At 36.4% G+C, this 21996-nt stretch overlaps 1 protein-coding gene across 5 annotated transcripts in view; it reads left to right on the top strand.

Moving 5' to 3' along the window:
• Positions 1 to 4717, top strand: part of RYR2 (ryanodine receptor 2 (cardiac)) — a 408602-nt gene extending 403885 nt beyond the window's left edge. For all 5 annotated transcript variants that reach the window (XM_014950610.1, XM_014950613.1, XM_014950612.1 and 2 more), the window contains 3 exons: positions 239 to 339; positions 1755 to 1806; positions 3417 to 4717. In XM_014950610.1, the coding sequence (XP_014806096.1) occupies positions 239 to 339; positions 1755 to 1806; positions 3417 to 3512 (249 nt within the window). In that variant the 3' untranslated portion in view covers positions 3513 to 4717. The remainder of the gene's footprint in view (positions 1 to 238; positions 340 to 1754; positions 1807 to 3416) is intronic.
• The last annotated feature ends 17279 nt before the right edge of the window (positions 4718 to 21996 follow it).

The following is a 21996-nucleotide window of genomic DNA, read 5'->3' as shown; positions in this document are numbered from 1 at the left end:
TTTTTCCCTTTTTTTTTTTTTTTTTTTTTTTAAACAGTAAGAAGCTATTCTGATGGCAGTTAAACTTCTATTTGGCTGAGATATCCCGTCCCAATCGTTAAAAGAAAACCCTTTTAGCTCAGCACATACTATACATGATGCATTGCCATTTTCAAGAATGGTTATGTTGTTGTTGGCCTTTTCTCAAAGCGGGGAGGGTTATATATGCTGCTGAAGTGCTCTGTATTCTTTCTTTTAGACGAAGTGCTTTATCTGTGGAATAGGAAATGACTACTTTGATACAGTTCCTCATGGCTTTGAAACACACACACTACAGGAGCACAACTTGGCCAATTATTTGTGAGTACAGTAAAAATTAACTCCTCTCTAACTTGTGACCTTTGCAGCCTCTGCAAGTACCTGATTAGCTCTCTTGCATAAGTAAGTGTCAGTACTGTTTGGCTTTGATGTGCACTCATGCTGTCTGAATATATAATTCTGTGGGGATTGGAGCAAGGAATAAACAAACTTCATTACCTTGTTTCCAGCTTGGTCGTGACACACCAAGTTTGTGTGAACTAGGAGATGGAAACTGGGAACTTAATATGTGGCTGTGTGGCTGTGGAGGCGCTGTAAAAAGTAAGGCAAAAGAGGGAAAACTTAGACTGGACACAATATTTTGAGTGGAGTGCTGAGGCTGGCTAAGAGAACCTGGGACAAAGGGAGGTAAGGGAACTGGAATGAAGAGCCTAAGGAGGAGAGGGATCAGACCAAGGGCATCAGGTCCACCTTCGGAAAATCGAAACAGAACATCAGTAACCACTAAACTCAATCTTTTACAATCTGGAAATCAAACCTTTTATCAGGTCCACAATCACTGTACCGCACTGTTCCTCTCCTGTCAAATACATATGAAAATCCCGTGCCAAAGTGTATTTTATACTAGTGCTGTCAGTAGGAAGCAATGGATGGATTGTGACTTTGTGTCTATCAACTAGCACTGTATGTGCTTTGTAGGGATGTTTGACTTCCACCTGAAAAAACAGGTTGTGCAAGCAAACGTTGAAAGGACTGTGATGAGGGATTTTGTTCTTGCTTACAAAATAACATGTCTTACACAAATAACATGTAGTAGCATACTTAGTGTAACTGCATCATCCTGAGGAAATGTTTTTGATATTTTTGTGCACGTTCATATTTCATATTTCTACATGTGTTTGGAGAGAGTCTTTTATGACTGAAATTTTGAAATCATCACTGTCAGATACCTCAAAACCTCAAGACCAATGTATTTTAAAAATTGCGAGTTCTTTTCTGCTTATGTTGATCTTGACACTAGTAAGATATACCCAATCTAATTTCAATAGGATAAATATCTTAATAATCTTCAGCATTTTTTATTCATTGTGAGGAGAGGGGGAAAAAAAGTTAGGCTATTTTCTGTCGACTTCCAACTTGGTGTTCATGGGCAAGAAAATGTCTATTTTAATTAGAAAGCTTAGAAAATCTTCATTTCAGCTGAGTTATTTACTGTAAATCAAACTGAATCACTTGCATTTTAGCATACTATTCATTGAACAATGAGTGAGTGTCAACAGTGTCAGGAAAGTACATTTAATGTGTTTGGGAATATTGTCATAAATAGAACTCTGGAAATTGTAAGTCCATGAACAGCATTATCACTGTAAACAACATTCTGAAAAATAACCATCCCTCTCTAGACTGCGTAATATTTCCATACACTATATTCATAATAGCTGTTTCTTTGCTTGTAGGTTTTTTCTGATGTATCTTATTAACAAAGATGAAACAGAGCATACAGGACAGGTAGGTTGAAGAATTCTGTCAATGTTAACAATTATTAAATAACACTGATCCTAAAATCAAAATAATTCAGGCTTGGCAAACTAAGAATATTCTGATGAATAGCTTCTTATATGGTATTCTCATTCTTCTAAACAATTCTTAGGACTTTGGTTGCTTAAGATTAGATATTTATTTATTTCATAGTACTTTCTATTCCTATTTTGTTATCTGACCTACTATTCTTAAATTGTTGCTTCCACAAGATATAATACAGACTATAAACAAAAATAATGAGAAACAAAACATTTAAGCATCTTGTGAAAGCAGCACTCTTCATTTCTCCATGTTGATTCTTTTTTAATAGTCTTTGTTTTTATTATTATCTATATATAATATTCTATGTCCATATGAAGGAACTTGTGCGTATACTTAAAATTGAACTTGTGAGAGTAGTTTTCCCTGGAGGTTTCTTCATTGCTGTTCTTTTAAACTTCTGGTGCTTCCTTCAATTTAATATAACTATACTTAAAGCCAGTAAAAAATGTATTAGATTTACAGACTACTGTGTTTTTCTAGTGGTGGTCATGTGACTGCCTAAGCAAATTTTCCCATGGTGCAGATCAGAAAAAAAAAATCCTGAAGAGCATCATATACATAGCCCTACAGATTTTGGGTCAGAGCGATGATTTGCTGTAAATCTCCATAGCTTACGCTTTCTGAACTCTGATATATGTAGTGGACAACTATAGTCATCTTTGCATAAATCTTCTCAGCTTTTTCCAGTATCAGATTTTATGTATTTGCTTTGCTATTTTTGAACATCCATCTGTCGTTTGAGAATTTAATATTAAATGAGGTTTTTTTAGAAAGTCTTTTTTTTTTATTTGCATTTTCTTTTTTCTTGGCATAGAGTGTGTCCTACAATATTCACTAAAGCTAGATTTCTACTAACTGTTCAGTTTTTATACTACTGGCTGATAATTTGAAAATTGAGAGTACTTCATACTACACGACATGTAACATGTCCTTTCTACCATGGAATTTGTATAACAATAAGTGGTGTGATTAAAATGGAAATAAGCTGACATAATCCTTTACTATTCTCCAGTCTGCCTAGAGACAGAGCCTTACCTGAACAAATTATGAGAAAAAAAACTCAAAACCAACGCACCACTGATTTGTAAAGTATTCCTCTTCTAAGATATATATTTAAAGGCCATTTTGTTTTATGTATTGTGTGTAGGCATGTTTTGAAATGACTGATGCGGAAATTCAGTCAAATTTCTATGACAGCAAATATTCTGCTTGTCCTGGTATTTGTCTCGTGACCAGCTTTAATTGAGCTTTACAGTGCTCCTGGATGTGCAATAAGAACTAGTTTACGTGATCCTCTTCTATGTGTTTCTCTAGTGCTTTTTGACTAGGTGACAAAAATCTAAAAGCTACTTTAAACTGATCAAAATCATTTACGTGACAAGATCATTTACATGATTTTGTAGATTGATATACAACAACCTGGTATGCACAGGATCAAAAAAGTGAAGCAGTATATAAAAAAAAGAGGAAGAAAGAGTCATAGTGGTGGTTTCTCATTGAATCAAATTAAATAATTTGAATTCTGTTTCTTTCAGGAATCCTATGTATGGAAAATGTATCAAGAACGGTGCTGGGAGTTTTTCCCTGCTGGTGATTGCTTCCGAAAACAATACGAAGACCAGCTCAACTAAGCAGAGCTGAGGATTTCCAGACGAAAATATGTCCATACATTTCCCAATTCTTTTGGGAATGTCTAACAGATTTCTTAAACCCCCAATGCTGTGTGCTTTTGGAGCACCAAAGCTCTGTTTTTAATGACCCAACTGTGCTTTTATTTTCTTGTGTATTTGCTTTGAGAACACTGGAGTAAAGAACAATGAAAAATAACAGCAACTCTGGAAAACAAACCAACACTTGTACACACAAAAGATAACCCTATACATAACATGCACACATATGAAGAGACTTGAGACAGCTTATTTCTGAAACTGCCAGATGATGCCCTTGTCTATAAGATCACACCTGGGGTTACATGGTAGCAACACTCATTCAATGTTTATTTCATCATCCTGGGAGGATGTAGTTCGCAGAGCACTGTAAAAGATTGTTGTGGACACTAAGTTGTGGGGAAATAGTGCCTTACTATATGTGGGTTGAGCTATGCAGAAGATGAGTGCATGATGACATCATTTATTTTTTTTCTTTGTCTTCCCTTTCTTCCAAGTTAATATTTATTTTGTGGTTTTAGTGAGTTTGGGAGGAAGGGATTTGGTTGTGCACATCTTTTTAATATGACTGGAGTGTCTCAGGACAAGATTAGGTTATTCTCATCGAGTTCATTTCACATTTACCTTTCTCTTTAGCTTTTGCTCTTATTTTGGTAATGCTCTGATACAACACTGCAACTTTATGAAATCTTTGTATGAAAACGAGATGACTGCAAAAAAACACTTTAACAAGAAATGTTTCATTGCATGTTTATTATGCAAGTTTAAAACAATCAAAAAACCAACCTTCAGAAGCAAGTTGATCAACATGAAAAAACATTCACAATAATTATATCCATAGTAATAAAGTGTTGTGGGCTTTATTGTACATCTGGAACAAGTGTCATCAGCCAACAATGTATATGTTATGAATTTGACGGTAGTTTTTGTTTATTTTATTTTTCTTTCTTTCATTCTGCCACCTGTGATCGATAGTGGAGTTGAAGATTTTCTCGTTAAATTATTTTTTAAAAGCAAAGCTGAAGCAATATCCATTCAGGGACTCCATCAGTTGCATCATGAAACACCAATGATGTGTACATCACTCCATTTTGAGTCCTTTTCAATTGTAATGCCAGTCTTTACAAATAAAAAGAAAGATTCAGAATGGAAACAAGCTGGTTTTCGTAGCATTTGGGGTCTTTGTTATGGAGTCTTTTTATTAATCCCTGAATTAATTATATCCACATCAAAACAGGATCAAGCTGCTCTTTCCCTAATGAAAGTGTTTTGTTTTGATTTTGATTTTTCCTCTGGACTTCTTGCTGTTCTGTTGCTCCACCTCATTTCTGTGCAGGCCACAGTTTTGTCATAAAATAAATTGGCTGTATCAATATTCAGTTATAACTAAGAAGAATCATAACTCAAGAAATAATTATTTAAAAAATACTTATTCTGTATTCTTAAAAGGTAGGCTTTCAGTTCAGCAGATTTTGAATATTCCTACTCTGAAATTGGCATCTTTATGAGGATTCTGGTAAAATTATCTCAAATTCTACAATACGTGAGGCCAGAGGCTGGGAAGGCTGATGATGGTGGAACGGGCAGGTACAGCAGTTACCATTTGTGTTCAGGTTTTAAACCGCACAGCCCCCAGTTTGCAGTATTTCTTCCAGCTTTGTTTCCTCCCTATACAGCACAACTGCATAAAACACTTTTCATCAGCCTTTCTAGGAACTGAATGTGAGATTTAGAAATGGGGGATTGCAATGTTGTTCCTTTTTGAGTGAACAACATGAGAATAGGTTTTCATGTGACACTCAGGCTTACACGCTATTTTGGTTTTGCCCATTTTGTTGAAAAATGTGTTGCTGATGCTTCTGACTGATACTTTAAGATCCCTTTGACTTGAAAACAAATTCAAATGGACTTTATAGGTACATACCAGAATAATAGAAACATGTTTCTTTAAGTTCAGCTTCTATGTCACAAAACTTCTGGGGCATCCTTGCTGTTGAATCCAATATGCTGTTTAACAAATATATGTGAAGCCACATTTAAACATTAGAGTCTTTCAGGATTTCAGGATTAAACCTACTGATTATATGGTGATGCAAAGAGTTTCTTTTTAAGTATGAAAAACCTTCATTTATTGAATTAATTATAGCTTCCACAGAAGCAAATTCCTACAGCTAAGAACTCATTCATTAGAGTTTGCAAGATTAGTATTCACTGCTGAAAAAGGATGTTAATTGGCTCTGGCAGACCTGCAGAGCCCAGTTCATGCTGTCCCCTCTCCAATGGCTGTAGACTTTTTGTGAGTCCTTGAAACTTGGCATTTCCTCTTCCATTCCGTGCACAAAAACTTGCCACTGAGAGCCTCTTTCTTAACACTTAACACATCCAATTCAAGAAAAGAAACTCACTTTGAAATTAAAAATAACATGATGTGTTATAGGAGAATGATTTATTTTAAAAGTATGTGTTTCCTGTGACTCATACTGTTTCTGACACTAATGTGCACTTTTAACAGGATAATATTATTCAGGCAGGCTACATACTGCATGATACAGACTGTGGTGTCCAAGTTAATACTGTTTAATTTGGTTTAGACTTAAACAAAATTGAAGTGAATTCTTAGATTTTATTAAAAATTAGTGAACTGTGAGAAATGCAACTTCTTCAAATTTTTGTGTTGTAAAAGAGTCCATAGAATAAGCAGTGTGGTAATATGAACACAGCCAACCAATACAGACAATTTACTGCTTTTAACAGTTGTATCACAAGAAATTAATATTGACATATGTATCCTGTGTACTTCTGTAATGTACAACAGCAGGTAATAATTTGTCTCTTGAAAACTGCAGTTTTAAATCCAAGAAATGGAGTTATAGTGCTTACGCATGCGATATTTAAGGTTATACTTAAACAAATATTTGTGTACGCTAGTGTTTTTTTAAGCTTTTAGCTGAATTTACTGATTGTGCCAGTAAAACTGTAATTTTCAGGAGAAACTCTTACCGTTCATTGAATATAGCAGAGAGACAATCGTCACTGTTTACCTCTGAGTGCCAAGAGAATTGAGAAGAGTTCTAAAACTGGAGGTCCTAGTGCATACATGTTGATTTTGGCAAAGAAACTAATGGCGAGGGAAAAGCACAGTAAGATGGAAGAATAGTTGAGGTGTGATTCATTTGTGGAAGTTGTTACCTCTTTATATATTGTTCCACTTAAAATTGAGTTTTCTGACTTTTGTTACACCTTTTTCCAGTGCTCTGTTCTTATGTCTTTCCTTTCTGTAAAACTTTGAAGCTTAAGTCTATGGTTTTTGCAGAGACAATAACAGAAAATGGAAGACAAGAAAAGGACACTGTAATATCCTTGGCCTGTGCATTACTACAAGATTAGTCCCTTCTTCTTGTCCACTAATGTGCTATTTAAGTTGTTGAATATTTTCATTTGTAGTATCTTCCTACTGTTACAGGACTCTTACTAATGAATAATAGCATTTTTCTCATGAATTACTTTAGTTTCTTTCTCTAGTTCCTTTGATAACATTCCTACCATATTCAGAGGCACTGAATGGTTCCCCTTACTTACACAATCACCTGCAAAGTATTCATAGGATGTAATAGTTTCCAAGTTTTTTATTTTCTAAAGTAGAGTGTATATTGATTTCTTTGTTTATTAGCCAAAATGAGTATTACTGTGGTGTCCAAGGGCAAGCATATGGTCCTGCGCCTGTGGAGGATCAGTGCCAGGCACTGATAGGGGTTAGGGGTGGATATGCTGAAAGCATTTCTGAGGAGAAGGATCTGGGGGTCCTGGTAGATAGTAAACTGTCCGTGAGTCAGCAATGTGCCCTTTTCGCCAAGAGGGCCAATCGGATCCTGGGCAGTATAGGGAAGAGTGTGGCCAGTAGGTTGAGGGAGGTTATTCTCCCCCTCTACTCTGCACTGGTGAAGCCACAACTGGAATACTGCATCCAGTTCTGGGCCCCTGAGTTCAAGAGAGACAGGGAACTACTGGAGAGAGTCCAGCTTAGGGCAACAAAGACAATTAAGGGATTAGGACATCTCCCTTATGAGGAAAGGCTGAGAGAACTGGGAATCTTTAGCCTGGAGAAGAGAAGGTTGAGGTGAAACCTTATTAATGCTTACAGGTATCTAAAGGGTGAGTTGAAGGAGGATGGAGCTGGACTCTTTTCAGTGGTTCCCAGTGGCAGGACAAGGGGCAATGAGCACAAGCTGGAACATAGGAAGTTCCATTCAAATATGAGAAAAAAATTCTTTGCTTTGAGGGTGGCAGAGCACTGGAACAGGCTGCCCAGGGAGGTTGTGAAGTCCTCTTCTCTGGAGAACTTCAAGACCTGCTAGGATGCAGTCCTGAGTAATGTGCTCTAGGCAATCCTGCTTTAGCAGGGGAGTTGGACTAGATGATGTCTTCCAACTCTGACAATTCCCTGATTCCGTCCAGAACATTCTCTGTCAAAGGATAAGACATCTGTTACAGAGAGCATGGGTGGGTATGTTCTGTGATTAAATCTGTCTAATATTTATGCTCATAAATGTAGCTTCTTCAATCTGTCTTCTTAAGTCATAGTCACTTTTGTATGTATATTTACTTCTTTCAGCTTCCTTCAGTTTTTCTAAAGACATGCTAAACCATAGAGGATTGGTTGCAAATAGAATTTCAAATTATATCATCTTACAGTCACTTCTTATTCAAATTGTACAATATATTTAAGCATAGAAGTCCATTTATAGGTGAGTTTTTTTGCAGCTGCCTCATTTTTTTCCTTTTTTTTTTGAAGGCACTTTTAATGTGTTTTTAATGTGTTTTAATGTTTTCTGTCATCTGTATAGCATTTTGACTACTTATGTGATTTCTGCTATCTAGTTTTCTTCACAATTATCTTTCTATTTGGGTATTTCTTTAGGCAAACGGATGTGTCTCTCTTAGGTGGTAAAGAAGACCCTTCTCAGCAGTTGCTGGAGATCTCTTGTAGCCAAACCACATCATTCTGCTGAGCCAATGGAGATCAAGAGTTGGGGCAATTTTTGATATGAACAACTTGCTTTTGTAATAACATAACCACGGCCTGATCTGCGGTTACAAAGGTTTGACCTATACATTTTGGTGCTGGATAGGAAGATCTGACTGCAAGTTCTTCTGGAAAAGGTTTTGAAATTTCTGAAATGTAAGGGGAAAAAGCTCAAAAATCTACAATTACAACAAACTAAAGGACTTTGCTATCAATCCATTGTGTAAATGATCCAAGTTTGCATGCAAGATTTAGTTGCTGTATTGCTTAGTAGAAATTGCAGTTATATAGACTAAATATGTCTCTTAGATATATGCTAAATAAGGACCTTTGGGACACTGAAAGGTGGCTAAGTAATGGTGGATCATGCAATTTGAGATCAAAAGGTTGTGATTAATTGTTCTTTATGGAGTGCCAGTAGGACAGAAGGAAACTGCATGAATTGAATGCATTAAAGAAAATAGAACCATCCAGGGGTAATTATAGCATGGAAAGTCCAGAAGTAAAAGAAAAAATCACAAGATGAAAAAAATAGTATGTGAAATAAAGCGTATCTCCAGTATTTTCCTGTGATACTATACAGTGTCTTGAAAGTATGCAGATAACATGCTTTTCCAAAAATGGCTTTCTAAATGAAAGGGGTTGAAAACTAGAATTTTTATGAAGCACTTTTTGTTTGTTTGTTTTAGGTAGATATAGATTAATTTTTAAGTTTTTCATTATTTATTTTAAAAAGTTATTTTTGTGCTATAAGTGTGTTTGGGGATCCAAACTGAGAATTTAGGTCATATGGTGCCAGCTGCCATACCTATTAGTAACAAAACTATAGTCTCTAGTCTTAAACAGCTAAAAGCCTGAGCAAAGGCCAAAGGACTATACATAGGTTCAGTATATGGACAGCAAAGGTCATGTTTACAATAGGATAATATCAGGAGCAGAATAGGTAAAGGTGAAAAATTCATCGGCTACCTACTTACCAGGTCATCTGAAAGCAACATAACTGAGAAGAAAAAAAAATGTGTAGGCCTTATGCAGTCAGTTGGCCTTATGCATAGCAAGCTTTTTTGAAGTATGTTCATTTTTTCTTTTCTTTTTTTCCCCTCCAATAAACTACTGCTCCATAAAATCCCTCAAGCTCCATTTCATTACAAATAATTTTTTTTCCATTTTTAATCAATATTCGCCTAGTGTATGCGATTTAGAGAATATGCTTGCTTTTAACCTTTGGAAAACATTAGCATTTTTGTAGTTTGCTGTGTCAGACGAAGACACGTGTTTCAATTGTTTCTTCACTCTGTGTCTTTGAAGGGAAAATATCCTTCTATTTAACCAATCCACGTTCACAAGCAAAAGAAGTACCTGACTAGCACTAGCATCTTTTCTCTTTCCTGCTCAGCTTTTGAGCTATGTTAGAACAATGCTATGAGTTGCTTTAAGATTAGGTATTGGGCATTAACCCAAATCTGTCACAGTCCCTTCTCTCTTGATAATTACTATGCTAAAGTCTTCCAATTCCTGCAGCTCATATTCTCTAACGCATGGTGCCAGAAAGTAGAATTCAGCAAAGAAGGAGGGGCTTTTGTTATTTTAGCATGTGGTAATTATGTCAATAGGCCTGAAGGTTTTCCAAAGAAAAGGCTGGAATGTGAAAATAACTTGAATTGACTGGGAAAAGCTGCTGACATCAGACTTCACTGTGTTACAGTTAAGTACACATTGTAATAAAAGGTAGATAATTTGATTTTGAGTGTTTGTAAAATACTACTATGATAAAGTAGATACTGAAGTTAAGTAACATCCAGGAATATCAAACCTTTTTAAGGAGCCCCTAGTAAGTGGACACTCTCAATTCTACGTAGACAGAATTGCTTCCTGCAGTTCAAGGAATGGAAAAGTAAAATGAAAAGGCTTGAAATTTTTTAAAATCTTGCAAAATCTGCTAGTGAATAAAACATGGTGTGAATTAAATGGAAGAAAGAAAAGTTCATGAACTGCTGTTATATTTCTTTGGAGATTAATAAATTGCAGTAACTGTGAAGAAAGTGTTACTCTCAGCTTTGAGCCCTACTGTGCCCATCCTGCAGATCAGCGGGAAGGTAGCAGAATGGCTGACATCTGGCTTAAACAGTGGCATCTAGAGAGGCTGTTGTTCTGTCCTGTGGTAGCGTGCCCATGCTAGGCTGAGTGCATCTCATTTTGAAGAAGTGCCTTCCCTGTCCCTTTCCCAGTGCCAGGGAAAGGATGACAACTGACCATCTGTGTTTTCTCAGTTGCGTTATTGGCTCTGCCCTCTGGCAGCAGACTGCGTGCTGCTGTAGCTGCTGATACACACACTTGCAGGCGCTTCCTCATAAGAAGAAATTAAATTAATTAGGCAGCTGCTCAGTGCTGACAACAAGGCATGTCCTTTTATCATGGGGTCCGTCCTAATGGAAGGAAAGAAGTATATCCATTGTCTAGAAAATAAACTGCTAGTATGACTGGACCATATAGTGGGCAGTTGGTCTTTGGCTCTCTCTGAAGAAGATAACATTTCAGGCACTAAGTAAAACGTTGTCAAAATTTTAGGTATCTAAATCTATATTAGAATAAGTGGCCTCATATATTTGATGAGGGTTTTTTTAACTGAGCTGTTTTTAACTGCTTCACAATGTTACCCTAAAATGTTAATAATCCAAGTTGTTGTTACTGAATATTAATATAATGTTAAAACCCAAAACTCAGCGTAGTTCCTAGCTATTTGAAAATATTATTCTCCTTGATTCTCAATGATGTGCCCTGCTTTAAGCCGATTCAAGCAATAGGCAAAATTATTATTTTTCTTTCTCCAGAGCACAATGTTTTAGAAAGTAGTGTTTGTAGTTTTCTACACACACCTGGGAAGTCTTTCAGTGTTTAAATAGAGGTGGCAGAATGGAATGAGCTTGAATAGGAAATATAGACACTGAATTTCTTTTCTTCACTAGTTCTTTATGCTCGGACAAGTGCAGAATTACTAATAATTTAAATATAAGAATGTAAAGATAGACCTATCATCTCAGAATTTGCCTGTCTGTGGCTCAGCCTTCAATATTCTTGGCTGTAATGAGGCAAGTCTGCTTTCTATTTGCTAAGACTTCTGCCCCAAATCAAGAGGTTAATATCACATACTTTGCAGTACTTGGAAGTGATTATATAACAAAAGCCAAAATAACTCTGGATTATTTCAGATGAAAATGTAGTATAATTTTTTTAACTAATAGTCCTTTGCAATTTAAGAAGCCTATTTCTTGTTTAAATTTTACTTCTACAAATGATTCTGGATTCCCTCTGGAGAGTCACAGAGCATTATAGTTAATATCCAGATGGAAATAATTATTTTTATTTCATTCTAAATCTTTACCTGTGTGGATGACCCTTGACATCTAAATGGTATGCAAATATAGGATAGTTAGAGACTTCCCAGTACTGACTGCTCATGGTAATCTCCAAAGGTCTGTAAAAATGTTGCTTTTATATGCTTCATGGCACTGACGTGTAATTATTTTTTTTGTCATAAATATAAGGTTTTTGTGAGAAATCCTTGTGCAGCCTGCAATTGCAGTAGCATCTTATCTGGAGTTATTTGATTTTTTTAAAAAAAAATCAAGGTAATTCACTTACTTGCAAGACTAATATGCGTATTTCACCCAGATCATTTCTATGCAGGCTATAAATTCGTCGCCATAGGAATCCAACAGAGTTAAAAAAGGCTGCTTAAAATAACCTTCTGAGAGGCTAATCTGAATTATACTGCTCAAAATGTGCTTCTGCCTTGAAAAACTGCTAGAATATTATTCACATTAATTTTTCCTCTTATTGTTTGCTGCTTAATTTATCAACTGGGGCAATGTAAACTGCAAAAACTAGAGCTGTGAAAGGAGTTTATATACAAGGCTGTTTTATACTTGACATTTTGCATATATGGTCAACTCTTGATGAACTGTGGTTCAATTATCCAGCTTGCAAATTAACCATGACTTGCACGTAGAAACATCTATGCTAAGATTGTTTTGACCAACTTGGACCTAGAACCAGTAGGCAAACTTATTTGTTGTGCTTATGGTGTGTAGACTGATGAAACTCAGGTGTCCCTGAGTCCTAGTCTCAATATCTGATTGCTCTTTTTGCCTTTGCACACTAATTGTATATGTCTGTGGCTTAATTGTGGTGGCAGGGTTTGGATTATTTTTGTTGTCTGAGATCCCTGTTTCTTTACCATATGTAAATTATTATACGCTCCAGAAACACACAAGGCTGTAGCCAGTGGGGCTTAAGTGATGCACCAGAATTAACCTAATATGGAAAACTTGTTGGGACAAGATGAATTCTGGCTCGGGCAACTGGATCTAGGGTGCCATTTTTCTAGTTTACGTGTTCCCTTCCTCTCCTCTGTGGACCTGACACGCACAGGGAGATGATACATACATGTCCAATTGCATAGGAGCAATTAAGGGTTCCAAATAATTATAGCAAGCAGGAGGTAGCATACTTGAACAAATGAATGAACCAACCTACAAAACTTTTGCACAATCCTGGATGGCCCTCAGAGAAGTAAATGGACAAGAGTGGGCAAAATGAATTGTTATGACAAAATGAACATTATTCCGGGTATATGCTTACCCAAGGACAACTGAGAAACATATAGGTAGTAACATGTGTGATGAGGTCTCAGACCTGCTGTTTGTATTCTGTCTGTGCTATGCATATGTGGCAGAGTTGGCTACATGGCAGTGAAAGCATTCCTGTCTGTAATAGTCTGTGTGGCCTTTCTGGCTGGAAAAGGGAAATTCTGGCATCAGTGCTAACTGGAAAAGAATTAATGCTTTCTGTAATGGAAAAGGAGCCTGTTTGATACATACAGTTACCATTAATTACTTTCTTAATGCTATTGCATGGTGAAATTATACAGTACCCTCTAAAATGCACATTCAATATGAAATTAACTTACTCAAAATTTGACCGGAAAATGCTGTTGTTTCTGTATACTGCTTTTGCAACTCACCTCAAATCTTAATATGATACAAATTAATCAAGCTGGTCTCAGTTGGAGGTGTATAATAAGCTTAAGAATAAAATTAGGAAAAAAGATTTATTTATTTTGAGTCTTGTAAAACCCATACGCATTTACATTCTAAGTGAAAACATGAATCCACCATATTTTCTTAAAGTAATGGTTACAATAATGTGGTACAGCCCCAAAAGTTAATCAATTTCTAAGGAAAATAACATCTTAATTTCTAAAAATTCTTGAGGACAGTATTGGTCTGATAAATATTTCTGCTTTTCTCCAAAGAGAATAGCCTTTGAAAAATGTCAGTATTGTGTTATTAAAGACAATTTTATTGGGGGGTGAAGTCAACAGTGCAAAATACAAAGCTTAATTTCATTACAGAAGGAATAATATAATTGTAAATAATACTCCCTTTTCATACCTAGTTTTCTTAAAGGTTTGAATAACCATCTTTTAATGTGAAAACTCCTTTGCTATTTTGAGTTTTGTATTTGTTGTACCTGCTCATCATTTGTTCGTCTTTCCTGTATAAAGTGGGTTAATTTGTTGTTTTGCATCAGCAAGTTAGCGTTTGAAGCATTAAGAAGAAAGTGTGTCCGTGACTGGCTTTCTTGCTTTATTTAATTTCTCTTAACGAAGTTCAGGCTGTGTATGTGGTTGAACCTCTGTGGAAACTTGTTTTGCAGTCATAGTTTAGAAACATTCATTGTCATAGATAGAAACATTCATCTCTGGGTGGGAGGGTGAATGTAAATGACATCCAAAAGTCCTATTCAAGCAAGATTTCTTTGATTCTGTTAGAGGGAGACATCAAATATGTTCTTCCCTAAGCATCCAGTTACGGAGAAAATTCATTCTGAATACAAGGTGCTGGGCTGCATGTCCATATAGTCAGATAACAGTACTGCCATTCCACTGTTCCATGTTGTTATCTGCCCTAAAAGTCTGTGCAGGGCTTTTTTTTTTTTTCTTTTTTTCAGAAGCACACTGTGATTTAGAAAGGTAATGGAAATGGAAAAGGCTTTAAACACTGGCATAACATATTTTACTTTTTTTTTTTTTTTTACCTGGAATCAATTCCTAAGTTCTCAAAAATTTGGAAAATAATTCTAAGATTTAAATTATTTAAATTTTATGACTTTCATCCATTAAAAGGAATAGAGCAACTCCCTTTGAAAGGTAATAATCTGAGTATATACTTTCTACATGACAAAACCATGATTGTGGTTCTGTGCCTGTTTTAAAGAGATTGTTGTGCTGTCCAACAGAAGTGTTAGTGCCCCTAGTAGAAGTCTGTTATGAAACAAATTTGACAATCTGCTTTCATTTCTGTTTTCTTCTGCTCCCTGTCAGCTGTCATGACCTTTACCTTTCTGTTTCCCAAAAGATCCTCCTGTAACCTATCACATTAGTATCACAGTATAACCCTGTTTATACTTATATATATACTTATGCCAGATATATATATATATATACTTATGCCAGCTAAAATGTTGAATATTGTTTTAACGAATGCACATTGTCACCTTGTGAAGATTTATCACAAAGTACACTGTCAGACATTGAAGTTGCAAAATAGATTTATGACTCCTACAGTGAAAACAAGTTTTATTGTATAGAAAAACTTTGTTTCAGACAAGAATTATTTTCAAAATTTATTGTTAGTATTTCCTGAAGGCATAAGACTAGAAAATAGACAAATTGACTTTCTCTATAGTTTGACACCAGTACATATTTATTCTCAGTACTTTTAAGCTACTCTTAATCAGACAACTCAACAGCCGAATCAACATCATGTATTCCATAAATTAATTTAATGTGTATACTAATAGAAAAGTGTAGAAATAAGCAGAAATAATTAATTTTTCTGGCTAATTCCAAGGATGAACCCTTATTCTGAAGAAGAATATCATAGAAATTGACATTTTAATGTTAAGCAATTTAGATATACTTTTTCCTATCTGCATTCTCTTATTATTAGGTCAGCAATTTTGGGTTTCATTTTCCTCGTTAATGAAAAGCTTATCCCTCAGGAAGGGCTGCCAAGTATGTACACAATTTTCTAAATTATTTCAGTGGTCTCATTCTTTTTTTCTGTCCTGTGTAATATTTGTAAGATGACACACACACAAAAAAAAGGTAATAAGGCCATTGTGTCTGTGAGCTGCCAAATGATTCTGTGATGGAAGATTAAAAAACATGTTCATACAAAAAATCCACTTATAATTATTATTGCATATTTTGAACACTGATTTATTTTATATTAACTTGTATTTTCCCCCCAGTAACAGTAACTTTCAGAAAAAGATCAGAAAATATTTTGAGAAGTGGCAGACTTTCCACATAGGAAAGAGCATATGGAGATGCTGACAGGACAGACCTCAGCAACGCTGAGGACTTCAATTAGTGCTGTACAGATTCTGCTAAAGCAGTTCTTAGAATTTCATGAGGTTGTTCTGGAAGTGTTTGGGATGTGACAAAGCTGCTGTAAGGGCTATAATATCACTCCTTAGAGATCAGATGTGCAATTTATTGTGCCTTGTGTGTATCTCTCACATGTCATAGAATGAAAGAGTAGTAACAATGCTACTCCGGTATAATGACTGCATTGTCATGCAGCAAAGTGTTATGGGTATCTTTTGCAGGAATTTAACACAAGGTAAATGCTTACCCTCATCTGAGTGGAAATCTCTGGTATATAGGGTTCTAATGAAAAATAAAATTAAAAAATCTTGCTTTTATTCTCATTTTCTTGATTTCTTTATCTCAGGCTGTGGTCCTATAAACATGCCCCTTTCCTCAGAAGGAAATATGTATGGACACTGTGACACAAAAAGCAGGCCAAGTTGTGTCTTTCATGTGACTCACAGCTAGCTTTTACATCTCTTTAGAAACCAACATCACCTCATTAATACTTATAAATTAGATATAAACTTTGCAATTATAAATACCCATCTCAGAATCTCTTCTCAGTCAGTCAATGCTGTAGATGCTTCAGCATTTTGTGTGCTTTGGTTTGAGCATTCATGAAAAATGCAAAGGCCTTGGGTATAGAAACTGATGTGAGTGTCAGATGTCAGGTACTGTGAGGACCATTGATGGTCAGTAAGGAGAGAGAGAAAATGCCTGGAAACACTGAAGCTGCTGAAGCCAAGGTAACTCCTGTTACTTTGAGCTGTGGTGTCCCTCCCTATAGTGCTAGGGCGAGGAGAATGCCTGGGGTGTGCAATACACCTGAAACTTCCCTAACAAAACTGGAAGCAAATACATTTAAAACTGCTCAGTTTCTATTGCCAAGGGATGTGTTTCCTCAGATTTCCTGAAGGAAAATTGCAGGACAAGGGTGTGGGAGGAATATTGTGTGGTCCTTTTTGTTGTTGTAAAGGCGTGACTGAAAACATCCTATTTTCTGTTACTCTTTCCAGTTCAGGATTTGTGAGTTAAAGGAATTTTAGACATTTGTAGTGTAAAGACATGTTTCTGTTAAAAAAGTTTAAAGTCAGTCATGTGAATTACTGTGTTGTGGAACAGAAACTTTCTCTGCTACATTTAAAAACATCCAATATCTCTTTAACATGGTGCAGGCATTTTAATGATTTTCCATAGTAATTTCTCCTTTTGGCTGTGTTGTATTTGACCTGATTTTAATTGGTCTGAATACTCCATTATTGATGTCTTACTTTTTACTGATTCCTTGCAGTGTTATCTTTTCAAGAAGTTAAAATACTACTACAGCAGCACCCTCGTTTGTCACATTTCTTAGCAACTCCGATTTCCTTTTCATTAAAAATACTTTGATTTTCCTTCTAAGGTCAAGTTAGTGGATAACAATTGCAGATCTAAAGCAAAGCATAGCAGTGTTTTTTAAAAAACAGTAGAGTCTAGCCAGTAGAGTTTGGCACAGTCTAGATAATAGAGCATTTAAGACAAAGTATTAACCAAAATATTTAAGCTGGGAAAATGTGGTGTTTTAGTCAGTGCCATGGGAAGTTGGAGATTTGCACTTGTCTTTCTGGCCCCTCTGTTCGCTTCCCATAAACTTGTTATTTTTTCCTTCAGTCTATATCTAGCCCATTCAGCTTGTGGCATCTCTGCTTCCCAGAGTAAGGTGAGTGTCCACCTGAATCTGAACATCCTTCAGGCTGAGACCCAGGTGTGCACCATTGCCTGGTATCTGCAGACAATAAATATAGGCCCTTGCATAGAGTCTGCGGGGGGCCCTGGTCTGTAGGTGTTGCATAATTCAGTGAGATGAATGTGGAACATTCATCAAGGAACACCTTGGCCCACTGCAGCAGAATGGAGCACAGCTTTTAGTTTTTCCTCCGCTGTTTCAGAAACAAATTATTTTTAAAAACAATTGTAGATTCTTGCAAGTTGGACTAGAGGAGAATCAGAAATAATGGTATTATTAATTTTAATCTACCAAGTGCTTTACAAGTGAAGCGGACTTTATGCTTCCTCAGATGCTGAAGAAAGCAGCTCTTAGGTGAAAAATGTCAAGCGTGTAACAGTGCTGAGAAACACCGAACCAAGTATGTAGTCAAGGGTAAAAGCAGGTACACCATGTTTGCCCCTTTCTTCTTTGGTTGCCATCAGATTTATCAGTGCAGTACTGCATGAATCATCTAACTTGTTGAATACCAGATCCTACTCTGAAACTGCAAAGGAGTGCAGAATTGAATCCATTTAAGAATCCTGGGTTGGCTTATTGGTGTCTCAGAACAGAAAGGTACAGTTCCTAATTTTTTAATTTGAAGTTGAAAGGTAAGAGAGGGGATAATGCAACCTGATGATGTGCCATTAACAATAAGCAAGTTTCTTGACACTGTTCTAAAAATCCCCCTTCTTCCTCTTATATGGATAGAGAAAAGATGTGAAGTAAATGTGAGTTAGGGAAGAGAGAAATTGAAATTAAAATAGGAGAGTTATAGGAAGATATTTCAAGAAATTAAGAAAAAGCAGAAACATATAGGATTATAACGAGAGAAGAAAATGTAAATTGACAAGAGAAATTCCCTCTCCCCCACCTCCCCAAAATACCATGGCCCCAACCTACTCCTGGTCACATGTCTCTACTTGATCAGAGTTAATGATAAGTGCGCGCCAGTGCTTTCTGTGTTCATAGTACTAGTTTTAGCTGTTGACATTCTTCTACAGCGCTTCTTGAGCAACTAGTTTTACTTTTCTCCCATGACTAATTTCAGTGCTGACAACTTCCAAGGTTCTTTGCCTTTTTGATCTTTGGGGGCAGAATGGATTTACACAGTAAAGTGGTCAGCTGTTTTATATAACAGCACTATTATACCTATCATAGTAATTTTAAAGTAACGTACTAATGAATCCCACATGGACCATTCTACAAAGGCAGCTTGTGTGCTGCAGGCCAGAAAATGAGTGTTACATAAAGGCACCATTAATCTAAATATGTACGAAAACATTACATTATATTCCTGCGTTGTCTAAGTAGCTGCCCAATACTTATTTTCTCTCTATTCTTTGACTAGACACCTTTTCCCACTGTTTACCAGCTCTGCAAAGAGATTCTGATTTTTTTTTTATGTTTGCTGATTTTCAAAGTGTGAAAACTGCTGTAAGAACTTTGGTAATTCTTACTTCTTGACTTTTATTCAAACTTCTTGACTATTAAAAGGGGGAAAAAAGGTTTCTGTTCAGAACTACCAACTTCTTTTTGAAACTCCATTGCAAATTTCTTTCAATTTCCTTGAAATGCTTTCTTTTCCCATCTTTTTTCATTGTTTCAAATGCTAACTCTATTTCCTTTATCATATGTTTTTGCTTGGTTACTCGGTAACCTTTTACCTCTGAGGATTCTGCCAGTCACAAGGCTGTTCAGCTGTCTTTTGGAAACATGCAATTCTGACTTTTTCACCTGAATTTTTTTTTCCTCATTTCTGTATTGTATTTTTTGTATTTCTGTTAATTTTTGGTTATTTGTTAATCTCTAAAGCCTCTGTGGGTAGTAAAGTTTTCTAACAAAAATTTCAGAATAATATATATACCACTCTAATGAATGTAATGTGAATCATCATCACATGAAGGAAGAGAATGCAATTAAAAATAAATAATCCAACAATATTCCCAATTCTTTCTTACCTCCAGCAACCACTAAAGTTTGAATCTTATCACATACTTACAGCTGCAATAAAAACACATCTTCAGTACAGTTGGGGTATGGTGTTCCTGCTCTGTTAATGTGAAGTTTATGTAGGGTTATTTATACAACGTTTTCGCGTAAAGCTTCAAATATAAACCAATTAAACATATTTGTCTCTCTAAGATTCCTTTCATGCTTTAGAAAGAGCAACTGAGAAGAACAAAGGACTAAGAAATTTGCTTCTTTTGCTTTTCATGGTTCATTTAACTCCCTAATACTGATTGTTAGGCAAGGAAAGCTTATTTAATGTTCATTTAATATTCTTGGAAATATTCCAGATGTGTTGATGTGGGGTCAGTTTTCTCTTATGCATGGGTCCCAGTTCCTGATATGAAAAAACATTTTCATATCCTTTTTTCATGCCCACAAAGGTGCTTATTCTCTGTTGAGTCATCTCTCAATTTCCTTTTGATGAACTAAGCCCACTGAATTCTTCACATCTTTCTCTGTTAGATGATTTCTTCAGACCTCATTAACTGTGTTTTGAAAAGCATATTTTCTCAAGCATGGGTAGCAAAATATAATTATATGCATCGTAGAAATACTGTGGTGTGTACTTAGTCTCATATACAGGGAGAATCAAGTGAGCACTCATATGACTTATTTATGCTGCTAGGGTTTTTTTTAAATCCTTCTTAATGAAGCATCATGTTGAAAACATGAATGTACTTGCTTGAACAATATGACGTTTGCATCTTTTCCAAACCCACTGCTTTCAAGGATAAGGTAAGTTTGTATTTCTTATTCTTGAATATGTGACTTAAAACTATTCAAAATGACCAAACAGTCAAAATCCAAACTCTTTTATGACTGTCGTGTCCTCATTACTGTCCTGCTCTCACCATGTAAGAGTTATTGAGCTGTGTGGCCTTTGCATTGATAACAATATTTAAACTAAAATTCCAGTAAAGGTACTTCTGGCTACCAAATGTTGATTCCTGTGGAATCTCATATGGAAGCTCTCACTTTCTAAAGAGTTGCAAGAAAAATTTCTAGCTCAGTTTATGAAAGGCAAAACATTGATAATTTATGCTGTATCTTTATTCAAGCAATCAGTCTTTTACAGAGATCTGAAAAAACTTTGAATATCAACATTCTGACCAACTTCTCCCCCCCTTGCCTGGTCCAAATATCCCAGGACTTTAGGCATCATGATCCTGTCCACTGGCCCCTCTAGCCCCATCTTAACAGCCATGGAAGTCCTTGGAAACCCACATTTCCTTCCTTTTCCCTTTTCTGGGTTACTTGAGGCTCTACCTCTGTGAAGAGACAGCACTTGCAAGGGAGTGTCTCTCACACAAAAATTTCTCTTATGTATTGCATGGGCTCTGTATGGTGCCTTTGGATTACGTTTTGGTAATGACTTCTAGATATTGGGAGCTCTGGGAACAAGCTTCTTAGCATGGAAAGGGTCCTCCACTTAGCATTAGCTGAGTTTCCTCAAAGGGACTGATTGTGCATTTCCAAAATTGTATTATGAATAGGACCCATACTTCACCTCTGTTATTGTCCCCCTCTGAATTCCTCTAACAATGTTTAGGGGGCCCAGAGGAAAAGACATTTTAGCTGACATTTGGAAGGCAGGTTTTTTTACTTATTTAATTTCTTTGGTTTTGGATGCCCATCATTCTTATTTCCATTCAAATTAATTCCTGCGTATTTAACTGCACTGATATTTTGGCTGATATTTTGTGGCACCAGATGAATTCCCTGTTGAAGTGTGGCAGCCACAGCAGCCTGTTCAGGAAAGGCAGTACCGTCTGTGAGAAAAAACCTATGGCCAAGTGCCAGACCTGCCTGCCTCCGCCAGGCTCTCTCACTGGTTGTGCATGTAAGTTATAATGTCCATGTGTAAGTAACAACAGAACCATCTTCTGCCAAATTTCCCCCATGGTGGAGCATAGCAGGAAGACACAGATATCAAAATCTGCAGTGTAAAACTCCCTCAGCAGGTTGGAGTGAGAGTAGTCCTTGTCCCTGCTTCCCTTCACCGCAGGCTGTGATTGCATGCAGACCTGTTCTGTGGGAAGCATGAGATGGAGCATGCCCTTGGCAGGTGGCCGCAAGCACGCCATCCCTCTGGCTAGGAGAAAAGCAGGTCACACCATCTTGAGCGCTTTTCAGAAGGAGCAACCTACTCTTGGATTTCAGAATGAGGTGCCTCACTTCCTTGTGCCAAAGGAAAATTTGAGATGACTAACTCCCCCCCCCCCCC

Source organism: Calidris pugnax, unplaced genomic scaffold, assembly GCF_001431845.1.
Source record: "Calidris pugnax isolate Ruff unplaced genomic scaffold, ASM143184v1 scaffold24, whole genome shotgun sequence".
In the NCBI taxonomy this organism is placed as follows: Eukaryota; Metazoa; Chordata; class Aves; order Charadriiformes; family Scolopacidae; genus Calidris; species Calidris pugnax.
This window is presented reverse-complemented; position numbering and strand designations above follow the sequence as displayed.